Below are 18,550 nucleotides of genomic sequence, written 5' to 3' on the forward strand. Positions count from 1 at the left end.
CCTCTTGAGGACAAGGTAACACTGTTACCTCCGCCAGGGCTGGAGTGTCCGGAAAGTTTGGTACTGGAATTGAAGAAAGCCATCTATGGACTTAAACAGGCACCGCTTTTCTGGTATAAGCAGCTCTCTTCTTACCTATTCACTCTTGGTTTTCAAGCAGCGATTTCCGACCCGTGCGGGTTCTGGCGAACCAAAGCTTGCAACAGGCCTGCCACTTGGATATTTGCTCATGTGGACGATCTTGTGATAATAAGTGAGAAACCTGAAGTCTTTTGAATGGAAATGGAGCGCGAATTTGAGGTAAAATACATGGGCCAAGCCGAATTCTTGCTTGGTATGAACTTAGACAGATTTGACAACGGGCTTCAGATAAACCAAACACAGTACATTGACCAAAAACTAAAGGAATTTGATCTGGAAGGCCTGCATGTTGCATCTTGTCCTCTAAACCCTCGTGAATATCTGAAGAAAGCAACACAAGCAGAGATGAAGGCGTTTCAGGAGACAGGAGTGAACTATTGAGCACTGGTTGGATCACTAAACTATCTCAGTATTCTGACTCAACCGGATATTGCGTATGCTGTAAGCACACTGTTGCAATACCTTGAATCACCTGGAATGAAGCACTACCATGCGGCGGTACAAGTCTTCCAATATCTGAAGGGCACCAAGGAAATAGGCTTGACAAATTTAAAACAAGAAAATGCAACCGTTCAAGCATTCGTTGACTCCAACTGGGCAAACTGTCCCGACACCAGAAGATCAACTACTGGATATGTTGTTCAATCCAGTAGTCACCTGATCAACTGAAAATCCACAAAGCAAACAACCGTCTCTCTGTCAACAACGGAGGCGGAATATAAGGCTTTCTCCGATCTTGGTTGTGACCTAGCGTGGATAGCAAACCTAGCCAACAAAACTCTTATCTTTCCTGACCTCAAGAACATCAAAGTTTATATAGACAACGAGGTGCCCTGGATCTTGCCAAAAGTAAAGTGTCACAAAACGGGTTCCGCACAAAACATATGTCATTCAGGTTGCATTTTGTCCGGGAGTTGATTGCGGTCAATCTAAACAAAGTCCTATATGTGAAAACCACTGAAAACTCAGCGGACTTTCTGACAAAACCCACTGGGAGGACAACCATCAAGAAATCTCTCTTCAAACTGGCGGTCATCCAAGTCTTGGAGGCTGCTTCGCATCTTGCGACTCAAAGCACGGAAGGCTGTGAGAATTCCAGTCTAGGCAAGCGACGTCGAACTCATAAATTGAGTGAGAAGTTGGGAGCTACCCCAGCTGCGGAACTTGGTAAGCAAATGCAAACCATTTCTGCAGTCCAAAGTCTGCAAAGTGATGTTGTGAAACTAAAATCATCTTATTGATGTAAGCAGATCCAACATCCGCCAGCAAGATCAGGCACGTGGAAAATCCCGGCCAAAAACCGCTAGTCAAAAGAATCTCAGCCAGCGCCCAAGGTAGGCGGCTGAGTCTCTAAGATGAAGTAAGAAAGATAGAAGCTAACGCACTATCGTTTTTGTTCCTAGACAAAATAGTCAAAGATGACCAGACTGTCCACACCAATACCTCCCAAAGAGTTGGAAAACATATTGGTAAGTGTGTTAAGAGCAGGAATAGAGCCGCTCTCTACTGGTTAAGATAGATTGTAAGAAAAGAAAACAATCCAATTTCGGATCTGCGAGACAGAGGGTGAGATTGTGATGTTATCACTTTCTCCCAGTTTGATTCCTCTCTTTAGTTTCTCTCTAAGGTTTTGTTCTTACTTGGTATGGTCTTTTGACCTGAGTTATCCCTCACTTGGTGTCAGTTGAGCAACGTTATCTGCGTCAAGACATAGTTTCATCAGCTGCCGCCTTTGGTTTGCGCTTAGCTTTATAACACGGGTATATTTCTTTATTTCTCAGTTTTAGTTTATTTCATAGAATATTGTACATACTTCTAGTTACACAGTCTGATTAAAATAAACACTCTTAGTTATTTGGAGTTTTTCACTGCACACTCATGGTTTGAGAGGCTGGAGATCTAGGATTCTTCTGTTATGAGCTGCGCTTGCGCGCTGTGTTGCTCCCCACAGACATGTCTCTCAGTTGTACATACATGTCACGCATCCCAAACCACAAGGGAGAGCTGGGGAAAGATCACTTACACCAGGGGAGACTTTGACGCACTCTCCAGAGAGTGCCAGAGTCTAATTTTATGTTGTTCTGGGTCTGATCTGAGTCAGATGTGGATTAGGAAATGATTGAAAATTTTTCAGAAGTCAGTGGGAAGTGTGTCAGAAGTGATGTGGAATTATCACAGGACCTTGTGCAATGTTGTATGGAACCATTTAATTTTCTAAGTATAATTTAATTAAAATCTTTCATTAAATCATAGTTAATCAATGCCCAATTATTACTCATTTATGGTGAATTTCTGTTGATCAATTTCTCTATGTCAAAGGGGTTCCAAACAACGTAAATGTGACCTGTGGGGGCTTTCATGGCTTTCTGACCAGTTTTTACTTGTAATGAAGCTGTGAAAGGCGCCTCCAGTGATCTGTCACTCTAATGTACGCGCGTACACGAAGGTGACATTGGCAAAGTGGAAAAAAACTCACATGCATGTGCATGGAGACATTGGAAAACAACTCACAAGCTTGTATATTTTAAGAATCCAGGATGTCTATCTGAAATCTGGGACCACACACCTCCAAGCTTGACTTGACTCATATTTTCACCCTACTTCCATCCTTTTTTGGCTCAATTCTAGATGATACCGGCCTTCTTTAGGGAAATATGCAAATTCAGATGGGCCTTTCACATCATTCTAACAGGGATGTACATGTTGTTGATCTGCGGGAGGCCCAACCTGCAATTTGTAACAAACTTGCACACGTGCACATGACAGTTAAATTAGCAAAGTGAAAACAATTACCACCTTCATGCGCATATAAATAATATGAATTGAAACCCAATAATTCATCTTAATTACCAAACACTTCAAATTGAATTATTCTTTGATTGTGGCCATTGCGTTGTAGTGGTTTCAACTGCATTCCAGTTGTGTTCCAGTTGACTTCTGCATGACTTCTGGATGGTTTATGCATGAATCCAGGATCAGTTTCAGATCATTTGTGGATTAGTTCCAGAATTGTTCATTAATTCTTACACTACTTTCATCAAAGGCATCCAGCACAGTTACGGAAAAAGGGTACAGTATGGCACTCTCTGCCACTGGAGAGTGCGTCAAAATATCCCCTGGTGTTATCTTTCCCCATCTAGCACTCTATCTCATAGCTTGAAGATCCAGACCAGAGGTTCCAGATTGCCTCCTTACCCCGACAGACCAACTCTAACATATTGCTAGATCTCAACACGGGGAACAAGGCTCAAGAAGAAAAAGAAACCAACCCAGAACACAGAATCAACCGAACAAGCAGAACCCAACTAGAACCTCCAGAAACCAGACTGCACATCAACTGCCCAAAAAACAACCTGAAACAACCAACACCAGATGGCTGACAATGCAACATCATTACGCGCGAGGGTGGACAAACTCCTAGCCGCCGTGCAAGAAGAACAAGGACACCTTCAAAGAGCCAAAGCTGACCTAGCAGCAGCCCGTGTGGGTATGGTCGCATCCTCTGTTGTGCCCATTTTACCCGCTGTTGTGCCCATTGTACCAGACCAACTACTAGCAGACGCCACCGTAAAAGGCCCCAAAATCGGACTCCCGGATAAGTACGACGGCACCCGGGGCGCAAAGGCAGAGGTCTATGTTACGCAGATTGGGCTGTACGTGCTATCCAACCCCAGGATGTTCCCCGACGACCAAAGCAAGGTCATCTTCTCCATCTCCTACCTGACAGGACAAGCTAGCGAATGAGCCCAACCTTACACGGCTAAGCTATTTGCCGGACAGCTGGTGATGTATCTCAAATTCTTGACGGCATTCCAAATGATGTACTACAACACCAAACGCAAATCTAGAGGTGAGAAGGCAATCCAACAGCTGAAACAAACAAAATCAGTGGCACATTACACATTCCAGTTCAACCAACATGCCACCAATACGGGATGGGAAGCGACGACCCTAATGAGCCAGTACCACCAAGGGCTCAAGAGAGACATCCGTTTGGCCTTAGTGCTCGCAAGAGTAAAATTCACCGCACTCACGGACCTGTGCAACCTCGCACTGAAGATCGACAACAAAATTAACGGCGCCAACCCGTGCTCCACCGATTCCACGCCTACGGTGGATCCAAACACCATGGATCTTTCAGCAATGCGAGGGACGCTCTTGACCACGGAGAAGGCTGACATGATGTGGGCCGGATTATGCTTCTTTTGCGGTGAGAAGGGCCACATTGCGCGGGGATGTCCGAAGAAAGGGAAGGCGGCGACACAAATCGCAGAGTTGGAGGAGGAGGTTCGCCGGTTGACCACAAGCACAGGGACGAGTGGTGGCGCGGGAAGAGCGGAGGAGTCAAAAAATGGCGCTGCTCGGGAGTGAAGGTTGTGCCTCCCCCAAGCAGTAGGGATACTGTAGTTACTAAAGTTGGATCTTGTATTATTGTCAACACCAATGCAATGGATCCGAGGCTGTTTGCTAGCCTGTCCTTTTCTACATTACAGAAACCCCAAGCCACAACCCCCCTGATTGCCAAATTCCTGATAGACTCAGGAGCCACTCACGATGTGCTGAGTGAGCATTTCGCCACCAAAATGGACCTGTGCCTGATTCATTCATTGGTCGGGCGGACTATCTCCGGTTTCGATGGCTTCAAGAGCCAATCTTTGAAAGAGGTCCAGCTAATACTCGACACAGACACAAACCCGACCACATTCTTCATCACACGACTCAAGGATGCATACGACGGGATCCTGGGTATGCCCTGGATCAAGAAACACGGCCACCGCATAGATTGGCGCAAACGGCAGCTGATACCGTACCAGACGAGAATCGCCGCTGTCGAAGCAGCGTCGTCACCTCCGCCAACAACCTTGCAGGACGGGGAGGAGCCCGGAGCGAGGTAAGCGAGGAGAATTGACGATGGGGTGCCCACTTGGTGCGGAATAACACCCCCGCGATGTGAGTCCATTGATAATCTCCAACCAGCAACCCAGTTAAGAGAAACTGGCAAGCGGATTCATTTTCTAGAACAACCCCCGGGACCAGCAACGAAGAATCAGGCCTCCGAGACTCAAGAGGACGTCGAGAGCACCCAACAGGGTACCATCGCGGCCGCTCAGACGGCTTCGTCCAATCCGAAAAAAACCTCCAGCGACGGGGAGGAGCCCGTAGGGAGGCATGCGAGGCAAAGTGATGAGGGGGTGCCCGCCCTAGGCGGGATAACACCCCCGCGATGTGAGTCCACCACCCATTCTTATCCGAGTTGGCTAGGGACATGTCCCTCAGAACACATTCCACAGGACCCGAGCATACCACGCGCCAGGGACGTATTGAAGGAAATCGTTGCAGCCGCTTGTGTGGCTTTGTCTATACCAAAAAAAACCTCCACCGACGGGGAGGAGCCCGTAGGGAGGCAAGAAAGGTTAAATGACGAGGAGGTGCGTTAACACCCCCGCAATGTGAGTCCGGAATCCCCCCCATTCACCAAGTGTCCATAAGAGCAACTGGAAAGCGGGCACACCCTTTGGAACTTGAAAGGCCACAACCATTGATGCGGCAAAGGCGTCGTGGAGCACGTCGGCCCAACTGGCAGCACAGGCAAAGCAAGACGAGCCAAAGAAGTTGGTTGAAAAGCTAGTACCGCTACAATACCATCACCACCTTGGAATGTTCAGGAAAACAGAGGCGCAACGCCTGTCAATCTGTTACCCGGCGCAATTCCCCACGCGAGCCGGATAATCCCACTATCTCCGGCAGAAAATGAAGCCCTGGATACATTGATCAAAGAAGGGCTGGAGCATGGGACGATACGCAGGACCACCTCTCTGTGGGCGGCCCCTGTCCTCTTCACAGGGAAGAAGGATGGCAATTTACAGCCCTGCTTTGACTACTGGAGGCTAAATGCGGTCACGGTGAAGAACAAATATCCGCTCCCGCTCACAATGGATCTCGTGGACAGCTTGCTTGACGCCAACACGTTCACCAAACTGGATTTACAAAACGCGTACGGCAATCTCAGAGTGGCGGAGGGTGACAAAGAGAAATTGGCATTTGTATGCTGGGCGGGGAAATTCGCACCCCTGACTTTGGTCCAACGGGGGCCCCAGGAGTCTTCCAATTCTTTATACAGGATATATTACTGGGAAGGATTGGTAAGGATGCCGCGGCGTATCTAGACAACATTATGATCTACACGCAACACGTTACAGACCACAAAGAGGCAGTGTATGAAATCCTAGAAATACTAAGCAAACACCAGCTTTGGCTTAAGCCGGAGAAATGCAAGTTCTCAAAAGCTGAATTCAAATACCTTGGGCTAATGATCTTGTGCAACTGAGTGCGGATGGACCCGGCAAAGGTTGAAGCGGTGGCGGATTGGCCAGCTCCAACCAATGTGACTGAATCACAGTGATTCATCGGATTTTCTAATTTCTATAGGCGGTTTATTAGCCACTTCTTGCGCACAACTAGGCCACTCCACAACCTGACCAAATCCAACACTTGTTTTGTTTGGGACAAGCAATGCAACAAAGCATTTGAAGCCCTGAAGTCATTGTTCACCTCAGCACCTGTCCTGAAAATAGCCAACCCATACCGCCCGTTCCTCTTAGAGTGTGACTGCTCAGATTTTGCATCAGGCGCGGTCCTTTCCCAATTATGCGCAAAGGATAATGAGCTCCACCCAGTGGTGTACCTATCAAGATCACTGATCCAAGCCAAACAAAACTACAAAATGTTTGATAAAGAACTTTTGGCAATAGTTGCGGCGTTTAAAGAGTGGCGCCATTACCTCAAGGGCAACCCAAACCGCTTGAAGGCCATTGTGTACACCAACCACAGAAACTTAGAGAGCTTTATGACCAGCAAGAGCCTCACCAGGAGGCAAGCAAGGTGGGCGGAGACACTGGGGAACTTCAATTTTGAAATAATTTTCTTGCCGGGCCGGCAGGAAACTAAACCGGACGCGCTGTCCAGACGCCCAGACCTGGCGCCCGCCAAAGAAGAGAAGATGACATTTGGCCAGCTATTGAAACCTTCAAACATTACGCCTGAGATCACCAGGGGGGAATCTGTGGCACTCTCCAGAGAGTGCCAGAAGGTAACTTGTTTTGGGAAGTCTGCCATAACGGGGCTCTTCCCCATGTTTAACTCAACTTTACCCCAACATATAGTCATTCTGAAGTCAGACAAAACTTATCTATAACTTTGGTTTGATTTGGTGGGTTAAGAACAGCCACTGACAGGGTTAAGTACATCTTTCAACCACTATCAAAACTTATCCTTTGGGGCATCTGTGTCGGGTGATTGTACCTGCTGCTCATGTACCATTGCTTCAGGAGAAGGACCCACACATACTACATATTCCAGAAAGAGGTTGTTGAGCAAGAGGGTCCTAGCCATTGCGGAATTTGGTCATGATGCTACCCAATTTATCTATTAATGAGGTCCCTTGTTGGGCAAACTTGGGATAACATCATGCCCAATTGTTTTTAGCTTCATTTACCAGACAAAACTCACTCACTCTAGGTAAGTACACCTAGTGTGAGTACAAATGCTCAGCTCATCAAAAGTCATAGTGGATGGAGGTCCATGTAGCCAAGATACTACAACCCATTGCACAAGATGACCAACATCTGGATGGTTTGAAGTGTTTCATCCATCCTTGGTTTTCATTGCAACATCCAGATCCCATCGAAGGCAGTAGACCCTAAATGGCTGAGGAAGTCCAAGACAGGAGTATTCCAGAAGGCATCTTGTGCTTTTCTGTTTGCTTAAGTGTCTGTTTGCAGAGGTTGCCATGAATGCCAATTGAAATGAGGAAATGATGCATCATGATTGATATTCATCAATTGCCCAGTGGAGAGCCAGGGAATTCCCCAGTGAATACAAAATGCCCATCAGTGATGTTGTTGGCCTGTGGATATACACATGAACGACTTGATCTGCCTTGCTCGCTGATTCTCATCCTATGTGAAAGCCACTCAAGGTTTCAATGTGGTCCTATTTCTGCTTGTCAAAACCAAACTCTTCAAATCTTGTCTCACAATGAGAAAACATGTTTGCAGTTTCATCTTTGTTAACTGGTCCTAATTTCTTCATTGCGATGTGGAAGATTGAATTCATCAAGTTTTGAGAGATTCTAGTCAAGTCTGCTGGTTCATGCAACATTGAAACCCTGCGTATGTATCATCCAGCTGGGGAGCAGAGTAATGACCTCACAGTGCCCTCGATGATCATCCCGCATATCATGTTGCACTGGAACAGATGAAGCAGGCCCCCTCATGAAACCAGCAATACACTACACTAACCCTATGATTTTATCTCCTCTGCACCTCTGGTTAGCTGGTATCACCCAGGATATCAATTTCAGTTTTCCCCCTATATTTGAGGCTTGATCTTTCTCAATCCAACTACTTTTTTCCCAATTAACAGAGCATAGTTCAGATACTAGTGGAACAAAACAATTATGGGCAGTCCTGAGGGAGACACAACTTGACATCCACCCCTCCTGCCAGTGCCATTGCTTGGCTCTGACTGACCCATGTGGTCTCTGAGGTACTTTCACCAACATATGCAGCGGTACAGCAGAGGGACTCCTACACCTCGGGGGCTCTTTTCCCGCATGATGAAAACAAAAATAGCCGCACCAGACTGTGTCCCCTTATGACATAGTAGCCCAGAGGGCCAAAAACTTTGAGGCAATGGTTTTGTTGTGATGGTCTAGAATTTCTTCCGCTGTGAAGGGAAGTCACTCTGTAGATGTATGGCCTACAGCTCATCAATGACAAGGAATGCGGTTAATACCTCTGTCTCTGGGTCATTTTATATGCTTTGGCAGATATCTGCATGAATTCCACTCACTGAATCCATGTTTTTTCTATCCTATTACACATCACATCTCCACAAGAAATGGTCATTTTCCATATAATACCCAGACTTGCCTTCAACCGGTACTCTGCAAGATTGATGCACACCATTTAAAGTAAGGCCGAATTGATCAAGAGAAGCTGTCAGCGAGAGATTTAAACTGATCTGACAAGTGGCGATCATGATTGATTTGATCAGGGTGGGACGGCATGTCATCAACTAGCCCAGAGATGCGGTCTTATCTGGCGGGGCTGGTTTGTTGTCAGACATTCCGCATCAACAATGATCAAAATGTGCACGTGTGGGCCATCCCGCCCCTGAAAGCTCCCCTGATTCACCTGCGGCGCACAGAAAATGGGCCACCGGTGAAACCTTGGTTGCTGGTTATTGACAACGATTGGAGCAACTTTGTGAAGTGCAGTCGCAACAGTTCTGAGGACATCTCTTGGAGCTCATTGACAGCTGGGTGTGCGCGTGGAGGGAGACCTATGAAAAGGTTGTCACTATTTGGAAAAAGAAGGTAAAGTAATCTGGGATTTTCTTCCAGAAAAGGCCACTGATACTTGCCATAGGATTGTTGACCTAGGCATGGCTCTGGAGCTTTGCAGTGGCAGCACAGAACAAGATGATGTGCTACCACAGTTCCTGCTGGTGGTCTATGCCCCCTTTTATGAGCCAATGAAATCAGAATTGTACCGACCTATTCCCCACTGGGGCAGGTCTTGCAGCTGCCTGTGGGTGAAATGTGAGGCAAGTGTGTTCGTGCAGTTTGGTTGAGTGTTATTTCCCTTCAGTTGCAAGGAGCAAAAATCCCCAAGGTGGTGAGAACATGGCAGTCCGAACTGGGGGAAGGCACAGATGTCCACCACCCTGAAGAACAGCGGTATGGTCCAGCGGACACAGGTATATTTACTGATTTGCAGGTCTTGGGCCGAGATGCATGCAGGATTACTATCACTGTTTTATGATGAAGAGAATGCGGGTCCAACACGGCTGCCAGTCAATACAAATATTGAACAAATTCATGCAAACACAAACAACACCATTTCATGTAAGGTGGGGCCCGGCGTCAGCTGTGAGTGAAAAGGAATTAAAGACCGACTGGAGTGATTGAAAGCCATAAAGGGAGCCCAACTGAAGTGACGTACTTCATCATCCGGTGAGGGCCAAAGGTCTTCCCTTTGTCGTGGTGCAGCAGTAGGGCAAACACCTAGCAAGGTATCTGCCTAGCTGGGTATTGATCAACCCAAAACTTGGCTTGTGTGTTTGTTCTCCTCATCTGCCCTACTGGTAGGAATCTTTAACGGCGATAAGTCTGAATCTGAATCATGATTGAGGTTATTGGAAACATCCATATGTCTAACACCAGTCCGGAAAATATCCACGGTATCAATGATGAAATCCACATAAAGTCTTGTGTAGTGTCTTATCAGATTACTCCGCATGTCTTGATATCAGCCTTCCAAGAGTATGACATTGTGCTTAAGTCCACCTTCGCTCCCGTCCCGGCCATATTATACGACTTCTGCACCCAAGTCGTATTTACCGGCCAACTTATTGTTCATCATGATTCAAGTCCACCGACAATCCTTGTCGAACGGTTCAAGTGGCAGGTTCACCGGGGACAATTGGCACTTGCTCGGGAATTCAAAGATACGCGCGCATTCGGGACGGCTTATGTTGTCAAGGTCCACACCAACCCCATCATAGGCTGTGTGGGGTCTGTTGAAGTTGTTGATCCCGATATGAATACGGTCAGTGTTTTGCATGAACTGCTGGACGATAATCAGTCGTATTGAAGCTCCGCGGTGGGGTGTTTATGTGTAACGGCAGCTCACTGATTTGGGGATGGCCAGGCTAAGCTTGGGCGCATCGAGTTTTCTGCTGCAGGGTTCGGAGCACACGATTGTTTTCAAGCTCTTCGTCGAGGGGATACCATCAAGTTTTGCGGTGTTGCCAAAGCGACTTCAGGTGGCGGAAACGGATTTCTTGCCGTGGGTGTACGTCTATTTACTTAGTGTTTCAACAGTCTTCCAAGTCTTACTCTGTATGCCTCTGTTGTAGCTCGAATGCGCTCAAAAGGTTGACAGATTGCAGAAGACGACCTACCAATTGAGGGAAAACCCAAGGAAGCGATTTGACCTTCATGTCAATGATTGGAAGCAATCTTCGCAAACCAGACAACATAGAAAGAAGAAGGTTAGCCGCAATTAAATGTAGCTTTATGTTCTCCCCACTTTGGCAGCTTGCACCACTTGTGTTGTTTGGATGTGGAACTATCACACAAGAGATCTACTCAAATCCGCGGCCAGGCTGGGTACACCCGTGCTCCGACTCATCTGACCGCTGCTTGTTTTTCATGTCCCAAGATAATAAACCAATTGTCATGAGCTAGTGGCCACAAGTCATTACTCGCGGCCACCACGTGAATCTGTGTGATAATAGTGTTGAGAGAGAAAGTGCAATCAACGTCTGGACGTGTGCATGTTGGGCAACATCACCTTTGAAGTTTGGTGAACGGAGCAGAGTACAACAAACGTAGGCGTCTGTGACAACAGTCATCAAGAGTCTGAACATTACTTGAAGCTGAACGAGAAAAACAAGAGCAGACTACAAGCGGGTTGAGCATTCGGCCATTTGAAAACGTCAGCAACGTAATTTTGTATCGTAACACATGCCTATTATCTGTTCATAACTGGAGCTGGTTGATTACCAGTTATCTGCTGAGGGATCTGTGGCATGAGGAAGGGTGAAGTGGGATTCAAAGTATTCCATCGGCTAAGGAAGTCATTTGTGATCGCTTCGGCGAGCTCAAGGCGAGTGGGGACTTGGACAAGGGTCGTAGAGCAGATCTCATCTGGCAACTGGAAGACGGGGGCGAACATCTTGACTAGGCGTGCCAAAAGATTTCTCCAAGTTGGCTCTTCGCAGGTATGTGGTGTTGTGGAATGCTGCTTGATGATTGAGATTGCTTGAATGAACGACATGCACGTCGTGACGCCAGCAACCCGGTAGTCCCTCGATGTAATGAAGAGCCCACGAACTCCACCAAGAATGAAGTATACGAGTGGCTGAAAGTTTTGTTTTTTTTGATACTTTTGCAGGCTTTCGGTTGCGTCCGCCGCCAATTTACTGACAGTCAAAGGATCTTGCCGGATATTGGACTCGGTGGAGATTGGATCGTTGGAAGGGGGTCGATTTGCGCGGGTGTTTTTTTTTTTTGTTGCTGCCGTCAACGGGGCCTCGCTGAGGGCATGGGTTTGGAGTATGATGTAACCCATGAAGACATCTATAATCACGTTGCGGAATTCATGGAGGACGTCCACTGAGTGCAGGCGCTGGGTTGGCTTGGCTGCAGGATCGTTCTGGTCGGAAGGAGGATCAAAGGTGGATGAGGAGTTCTTCAAGGCTTTGAGATAGACCAGGGCTTGAACACCTCTGGTGAAGTGGTCATCCATTGGATTGGAGCTGACTGCTGGTGGGTTGAAGAGGTTATCAGCCATTAGTTCCACGGAGGCGGCAACAATCCTGGCCCAGTCAGAAGTAATGTGTTGGGGAGGGTGATGCAAGCGGTAAAGGCATCGAACGATGGCGGACTCTGGATGATCACTTTTGGTTGTCTTGGGTATGAAGGAGGTGGGTCGGAGGCTGGGGTCCTTCTGACCAAAACTCGTCAATAACGGCAGGTCAACCACGTCTGGGAAATACCATTGCTCGTTCTCAGACGGTTTAAGGAATTCGTTGGCTGTAGGGGTGTTAGGTTGTTAGTAGATGTAATTGGTCTTTCAGAAGGGGGCAGGCAAGGGACTCACCAAGCAAGTTGATTGTCTGGATCCATGAGGCGTAGGTGCACGAGGTACGTTGTAAACGTAACAAGGAGGGGGAAGGGGGTGGATTCAAGCAAGCACGGGCACAGTTTTGCAGCAAGGGAGCAAGTGCCTCCCATGTTGCCACGTACTTTGACCATGTGGGCTTTGAGACAGCAAAAGCTTGACTGATAGCTATCACTTTCATGCGGATCGAGTCAGATTTGATGATCGTAAGCTTACTCAGCGGAGTGTCTGGACTTGCATGAGATGTGGGGGTGTGCTGCTGATTGGTGTTTAAGGTTGAAGGATTGGGTGGACCACTGGCCGCCCCGCTAGCTTGAGCCGAGGGGAGAGAATCACAATTGATCTGCGGCTCGGTTTGATGTTTGCCAGAGGTGAGGGGCTCTGCGGGGACTTTGTCTTTTTCGTGAGCGGGATCAGGTGAATAGTTGGAGGCAACATCACGGCCTGTAGGGGCTAGTTCCGCGTCCTTTGTCATTTTCACAGTGGTAGAGCCAGGAGCAATAGTGGGGTCTGTAAGACTCTCACCTGGAGCTGGAAGATCAAGGCCCGCTGTTTTGTCTGTGTTTCCGAGGGGTGTGGTCAGGCTGGTGGTGTCGGTTTGGGGAATGTGCATGCTGGCTGCTCCGCCGGAGGAGTTCTTGCCGGTCAACTCCTGTGGCCCATCCTCCCAAGGGTTAATTGGTTCTTTCGGGGATCCAGTCGCTGAGAGTCTATCATGGTTGGTGGGTGAAGCACTTTTTCCCTGTGCAGGAGCAGCGGTGGAGGATGCTGGAGCACTCGAGAGGAGATCGACTGCCTTAACCGTGCTGGCTTTAGTTTGTGGTCTACGGGTTGTCCATTTCCTTGCCGGCTTCCCACATGACAATGTGGTTGGTGAGGGGCTGCTCGGTCGGGCAATTTTGATGTCTTCATCATCCGCTACAATGCCAGTTTCCTTCCACTCTGTAGAGACGGAGCTGAGGGGTAAGTCCCTGAGTTGCAAAGAAGTTAAAGGCAGGGAGTGGTGTGACTCACTGCGTTTGCTCTGTGTAATGGAAGACACTAGGTCTTGAGCTTTTCGTCTACAGCTGCGGGGTAGCTTGAGCGCAAGAATTGCTTGAGCGGATCGTTGAGCCTCTTCGATGCTGCGGCCAAACTCTTCTGCGGTGATTTCCTGGAGTTCGGTTTGCAAAATGGCCTCTCGCGGATCCAAGGAGGCCGGGGGCGCCAAGGGAGCACTCTGAAGCGCAAACTCTTGAAAGGAAGGTACAGCAAATGGGTGACCGGGAACGTTTTGTATGAGGTCCTGTTCGGCTGTTGCAGGAATTCAGCATTGATACAGATAAGGATTGGGGACAGTAAGACTTGACATACTGGGAGGTGGAGTTGAACCTCGGGAGTTGGGGTCGCTCTCGGTGTTGGAATGTGTGGCGGTGTGGTTGGTAGGGTCGGAGGCAGTGGCAGGTTCCATGTTGGTGTGGTTGGCCTGGAAGGAGGGAAGGCAGCGCCTGAAGGAAGGAGGGAGGATTGGAGGCTGGGAGGGCCAGAGGTGGTCAGTATTTAAGCGTTGTGAGGTGGTGGTCCTTTGTGAGGGTCCGTTGCACAGGACCTTTGTGTACACCACATGGCATATGCATCTGGCTACCCCGACACCTCCATACTGCAAATACATGGGTGACCCGAGAGTCATAATTCGACCTCGCTCAGCCTCCCGCGACCATGCTACACAACTGGGGGACTTACACATGTACATACCTCAAGTTCGCGCGGGGCCTCAGACCTGCTCATCTAAGCACCCGCTGATCAACTCGAGGGGCTCGGATCCCCCGATGTCCCGGTAAAATCCAACTTGGAAAACCCTAACCGGCAGCCTGACCAAAACCAAACCGGCACCGATCCCACTTCCTCACTAGTCACCACAATCTTCCCCTGGCCGCTCTCAACCTCCACGGACGACCGGTACCAGCCTCCATCAAGACCACAACTCACGTACTCATTGAAGATCAAACTCTTCATTCCGCAATTGAATAATTATTTCAATTTTTTCATCGCGCACTCCACCAACGATTCAGCTCTCCACTCCTCACTGTAAGTTTTCACTTCGTCAGTAAATCATTCTCCATTGGCCCGTCACAAGTTTTCTCAAACCCTTGATCCACCAGCGTCTTGAAGATGTTTTTCCTCAGTATTGTGATCCCGTTCTACATAAGAACTTGGATGGGACATTATGCTGGAGTTAACATCTTCTACAGCTGGTGTTTCAAGGGTTCATGACTACCTAAGCATTCTAACATGCTCACTCCTTTTTCATCTAGCTGAGTTTTCGTGTTTGTCACCACTAACAACTTCTCTCTGAGTTTTTGCTCTAGAACGTCTAAGCCCCCAGATAGCTCGCTTAATTTATTGACACATTCTTGGGCTAGGTTTTTTCCTCATTCGCGTTCTTGTGAGTTTTTATGTATCAAGCTAATTTTGATTTTTACTAACAAACTTCGTCTTGTTTTCATTGTCTTAGACTTGTTGCTTGATTCCTCACCAAATTGTTCCACCCGCTTCGTCCTTTTTGTGATTTCGTTGTCCTCTAACCATGGTTCAACAGAGTGGCTTTGCCCCTACCATCAACTTGGCTGCCCTCGAACTCTCTGCTGCAGCCTTCACTCAAAACTCTCAACAAATGTCCGAATCAAACAACATGCCTCCTCCCAACCGTTTGTCTACCGTTTCGGGCTCCCGCCCCCTCGCTATTGTCACTGAAACCTCTTCCAGAAAGAGCCGAAAGCGCATGCGCACCAAGCCTGAAGACGATGATAATCCTCGCTATCCCCAGCCGCTTGAGGATTTGTTGAAGATGACCATTTTCCAGCTAAGGAAAGTGGCTCATGAAAATTCCAAGCATTCTATGTCTGCCGCCGACGAGCAGTTCTTCCTTGATTTCTATGCTGAGCAAGAAATACAGCTAGCAATCAAAGCAATTGAGCGTGGGGTGTCAATATCAATGGTGCACTCCACCTTGTAAGTTTACTTTCTGATGCTTTTTTCGAGCTGATGTTGATGCTCATTGATATTTTATGTGGAAGCTACAGGGGCAGACGTGTGGCATTTAGGGAAGCCAATCGTTGGAACCGTTTCCTCCAAACTGACCAGGCTCGGTTAATATTTCAGCAGAGTACGTTTTTGCTTGGAAATCAATCGGAAGGTTTATATTGAGCCCAACCATCTTAATAGGTGGCCTCGGAGTAAGTGACAAAACTGTCATGAAAGCACTCTCCGAGGCCTATCATAAACTTTCCCCCGAGGAAAAAGCAGCACTTGTGGCCGAACCAGTTCCGACCGATTCGCCTGCCAGTAACACCCTAGACAAGGATTTGGTCAACCCTTTGGTCCAACCGCAGGGCGATCAACGCCCTCAGGAGTCAACTCGCTGCCGACCTGTCCGTCAAGGAGAAGCTGGCCTCACTGCCGAAGAATTGGCAATGGATGACTCTAGCGACGACGATGATGATCCTGTCCAAACTGAACCGGCTTCTGTGCCCACCGTGAAGCGTCCTGTCGATTTGGCCATCACCCGAGGGACAGTTAGCCCCAGAATTTGGTGGGAGCAAGCAGGCAAGGCAATGGACAAGTGGCTGAAGGAGGTCAGACTTCTTTATCCCATCGACATGGCTCTAACATTCTGACACTTCTTCTTTCAGGCCCTGAATGTTGCAAAGAGCTGCTCCTGCAAGGTGGTGTTCTTTGCTGTGTCCAACCATTTGGGTTCTCACAGTTTCCAGCTTTTTCGAACTACCCCTGGTGCCGCCGCTGAACACAAAGTCATCACTGACAATGATGGTATAAACCGTTATCCAGCCAGGCTTCAAGCCTACATAACTGGTGTCAATATCAGCCAAGTTGCTGCGGCTCGGAGGGTATCGTCGAACCCGAGTAAGCTGCCTTCCCCCTTAATCATGACGCCCCTGGAGTCCAGTTGAACTGAATGCCTGTTCTCACCGCAGACTCTCTCAAGTCCTTGCTCTCGCAGCTCACCAGTGCCATGTCAAAATTTGCTGGTACGTCAGTTCGCTATGGGAAAGCTAGCCAGATAAACTGACCAAAGTCAAATTCTGTGTAGAACACGAGACAGGTGGTATCTTGACTGATTGGCCCTGGACTGAAACAGAGCACAACCTATGGATAGCTGGGTATCGGCTTCAAATCTCGGCTGGACCTGCTTTCCGAGAAGAGTGGCTCAAGACCCCTACACGTGGACGAAAGCTTGTTGAGGTCCGCATTTTCTTGCGAGAAATTCGCGAGAAAAGGATTCGGCTGGTTGCTAGGGCGGGTGACGAGGAAGAACCTTGCTGGGGTCCTGGCCCTACCAAAAAATGTCCAACGTGTGGTCATTTGTCAAAAAATATTTCTCCATCTGACCCCCCTGCAGGTGAAACTGCAAGTGCTCGGGAGGACAGCAATCCTACTACAGCCTGATTTCCAGCCTACATTTCTTTTTTCCCACCGCTTCCTGTTCCCCTGCTTCTTTATTACTACCTCTACTTTTTGGTTGTTCTTGTAATCAATAAATTCATACCATATGAGCCTCATGTTTTTTTTTGTTACCGAAGTAGTTTGATCACAAAATGCCTGAGAAATTGAATTGAGTCTGGAAGTTAACCAACATCGGGATGAAGAGCAAGCAAGAAGTGGTGCAAAAAGTGTGCTGAGGATTGGTATTGCTCATAATTTTTAGGGGGAAAAAATTGATGATAATAATTGTACTATCATTTAGCATTATTCTGCTACGCTTTTTTATTCAGTAGCAAGCTAAGATAGAAATTTTGCTTTGCTACTTTCAACAGGAAAAATCTGCAAGTGACATAGCAAAGTACTAAGCGGCCTTTGTACTTTTTCATGTCACTTGTAGACAAGACATCTTTTTTTTCTGGTGTTTAACACCATTGAAATCTCAACTGATGCTATTTTTCTCTTACTGGATCCATGGAGTTTCCTCACCTATACTCTGATTAAGGTTTATTTTTTCCGCTCCTGGTTGATGACCTTGAATCAATGCAGAGATGGAGATGCAAGAGCCATATTCAATGAAGTCATAGAATGACAAGAAATTTTCAAGAAATTCAAGACTAGGACAATCACTGAGGTGATAGAAATTTGCAACAAAGTCAGGCTATTGAAAGAAAACTTTCCTGATTCTTGGAATCTTGATCTTGGTAATATTTTGCTTGAGTCTTAATGATCTTGGTATTATTTTTCTTGAGATTTGATGTGTAGTCAGTCAAAATGGCCCTAAAAACATGTGATTTGAATATGACTTAAAGCAAATTTATGTACAATTTGAAATTGTTTGTTAACATGAGGATTGATTTTGAATGGGACTGTCAAATTGAAAACTGTTGCATTATTTTGTTATTTCTTTAATCATATGTTTATATGTGGTTGAACTGGATTATTGCAGGTTGATCATGTGTTTAATAAAAATGAATTGATGAAAATGAAAAATGTTTGTCAGTATAGGGGTGACTTGCCCTTTTGAAAACTTGGAAACAGTTTGAGTTCAGCCATGTATGCTCAACTTCCATTAATTGTATAATTCTTTGGAATGAAGTCAAAAAAATATCAAGAAATAATTTTGAGTGAAGTCCAACTAATTTTGGGCTGTCAAGACTGTTTAACAACTACACTGTTGACTTTGAAGTTGGAAAAATATTCAAGGAAAACTCAAGATAGAAATGAACTAAATGCTA

At 47.1% G+C, this 18,550-nt stretch overlaps 2 protein-coding genes across 2 annotated transcripts; one reads left to right on the forward strand and one right to left on the reverse strand.

Annotated features, from left to right (window-relative positions):
* Nucleotides 1-13,049: 13,049 nt before the first annotated feature.
* PtA15_2A180 (uncharacterized protein) lies at nt 13,050-14,283 on the reverse strand (the record flags this gene model as incomplete). The annotated part of the gene is made up of 3 exons (XM_053166174.1): nt 13,050-13,066; nt 13,128-13,625; nt 14,187-14,283. 3 exons carry the CDS (start codon nt 14,281-14,283, stop codon nt 13,050-13,052), a joined length of 612 nt encoding a protein of 203 aa, XP_053017422.1.
* A 1,116-nt stretch (nt 14,284-15,399) lies between these two features.
* Nucleotides 15,400-17,279, forward strand: PtA15_2A181 (uncharacterized protein; the record flags this gene model as incomplete). The annotated part of the gene is made up of 6 exons (XM_053166175.1): nt 15,400-15,824; nt 15,896-15,978; nt 16,038-16,447; nt 16,505-16,736; nt 16,808-16,861; nt 16,924-17,279. 6 exons carry the CDS (start codon nt 15,400-15,402, stop codon nt 17,277-17,279), a joined length of 1,560 nt encoding a protein of 519 aa, XP_053017423.1.
* Nucleotides 17,280-18,550: the final 1,271 nt, after the last annotated feature.

The sequence above is a fragment of the Puccinia triticina genome, chromosome 2A (genome assembly GCF_026914185.1).
Source record: "Puccinia triticina chromosome 2A, complete sequence".
NCBI classification, from domain to species: domain Eukaryota; kingdom Fungi; phylum Basidiomycota; class Pucciniomycetes; order Pucciniales; family Pucciniaceae; genus Puccinia; species Puccinia triticina.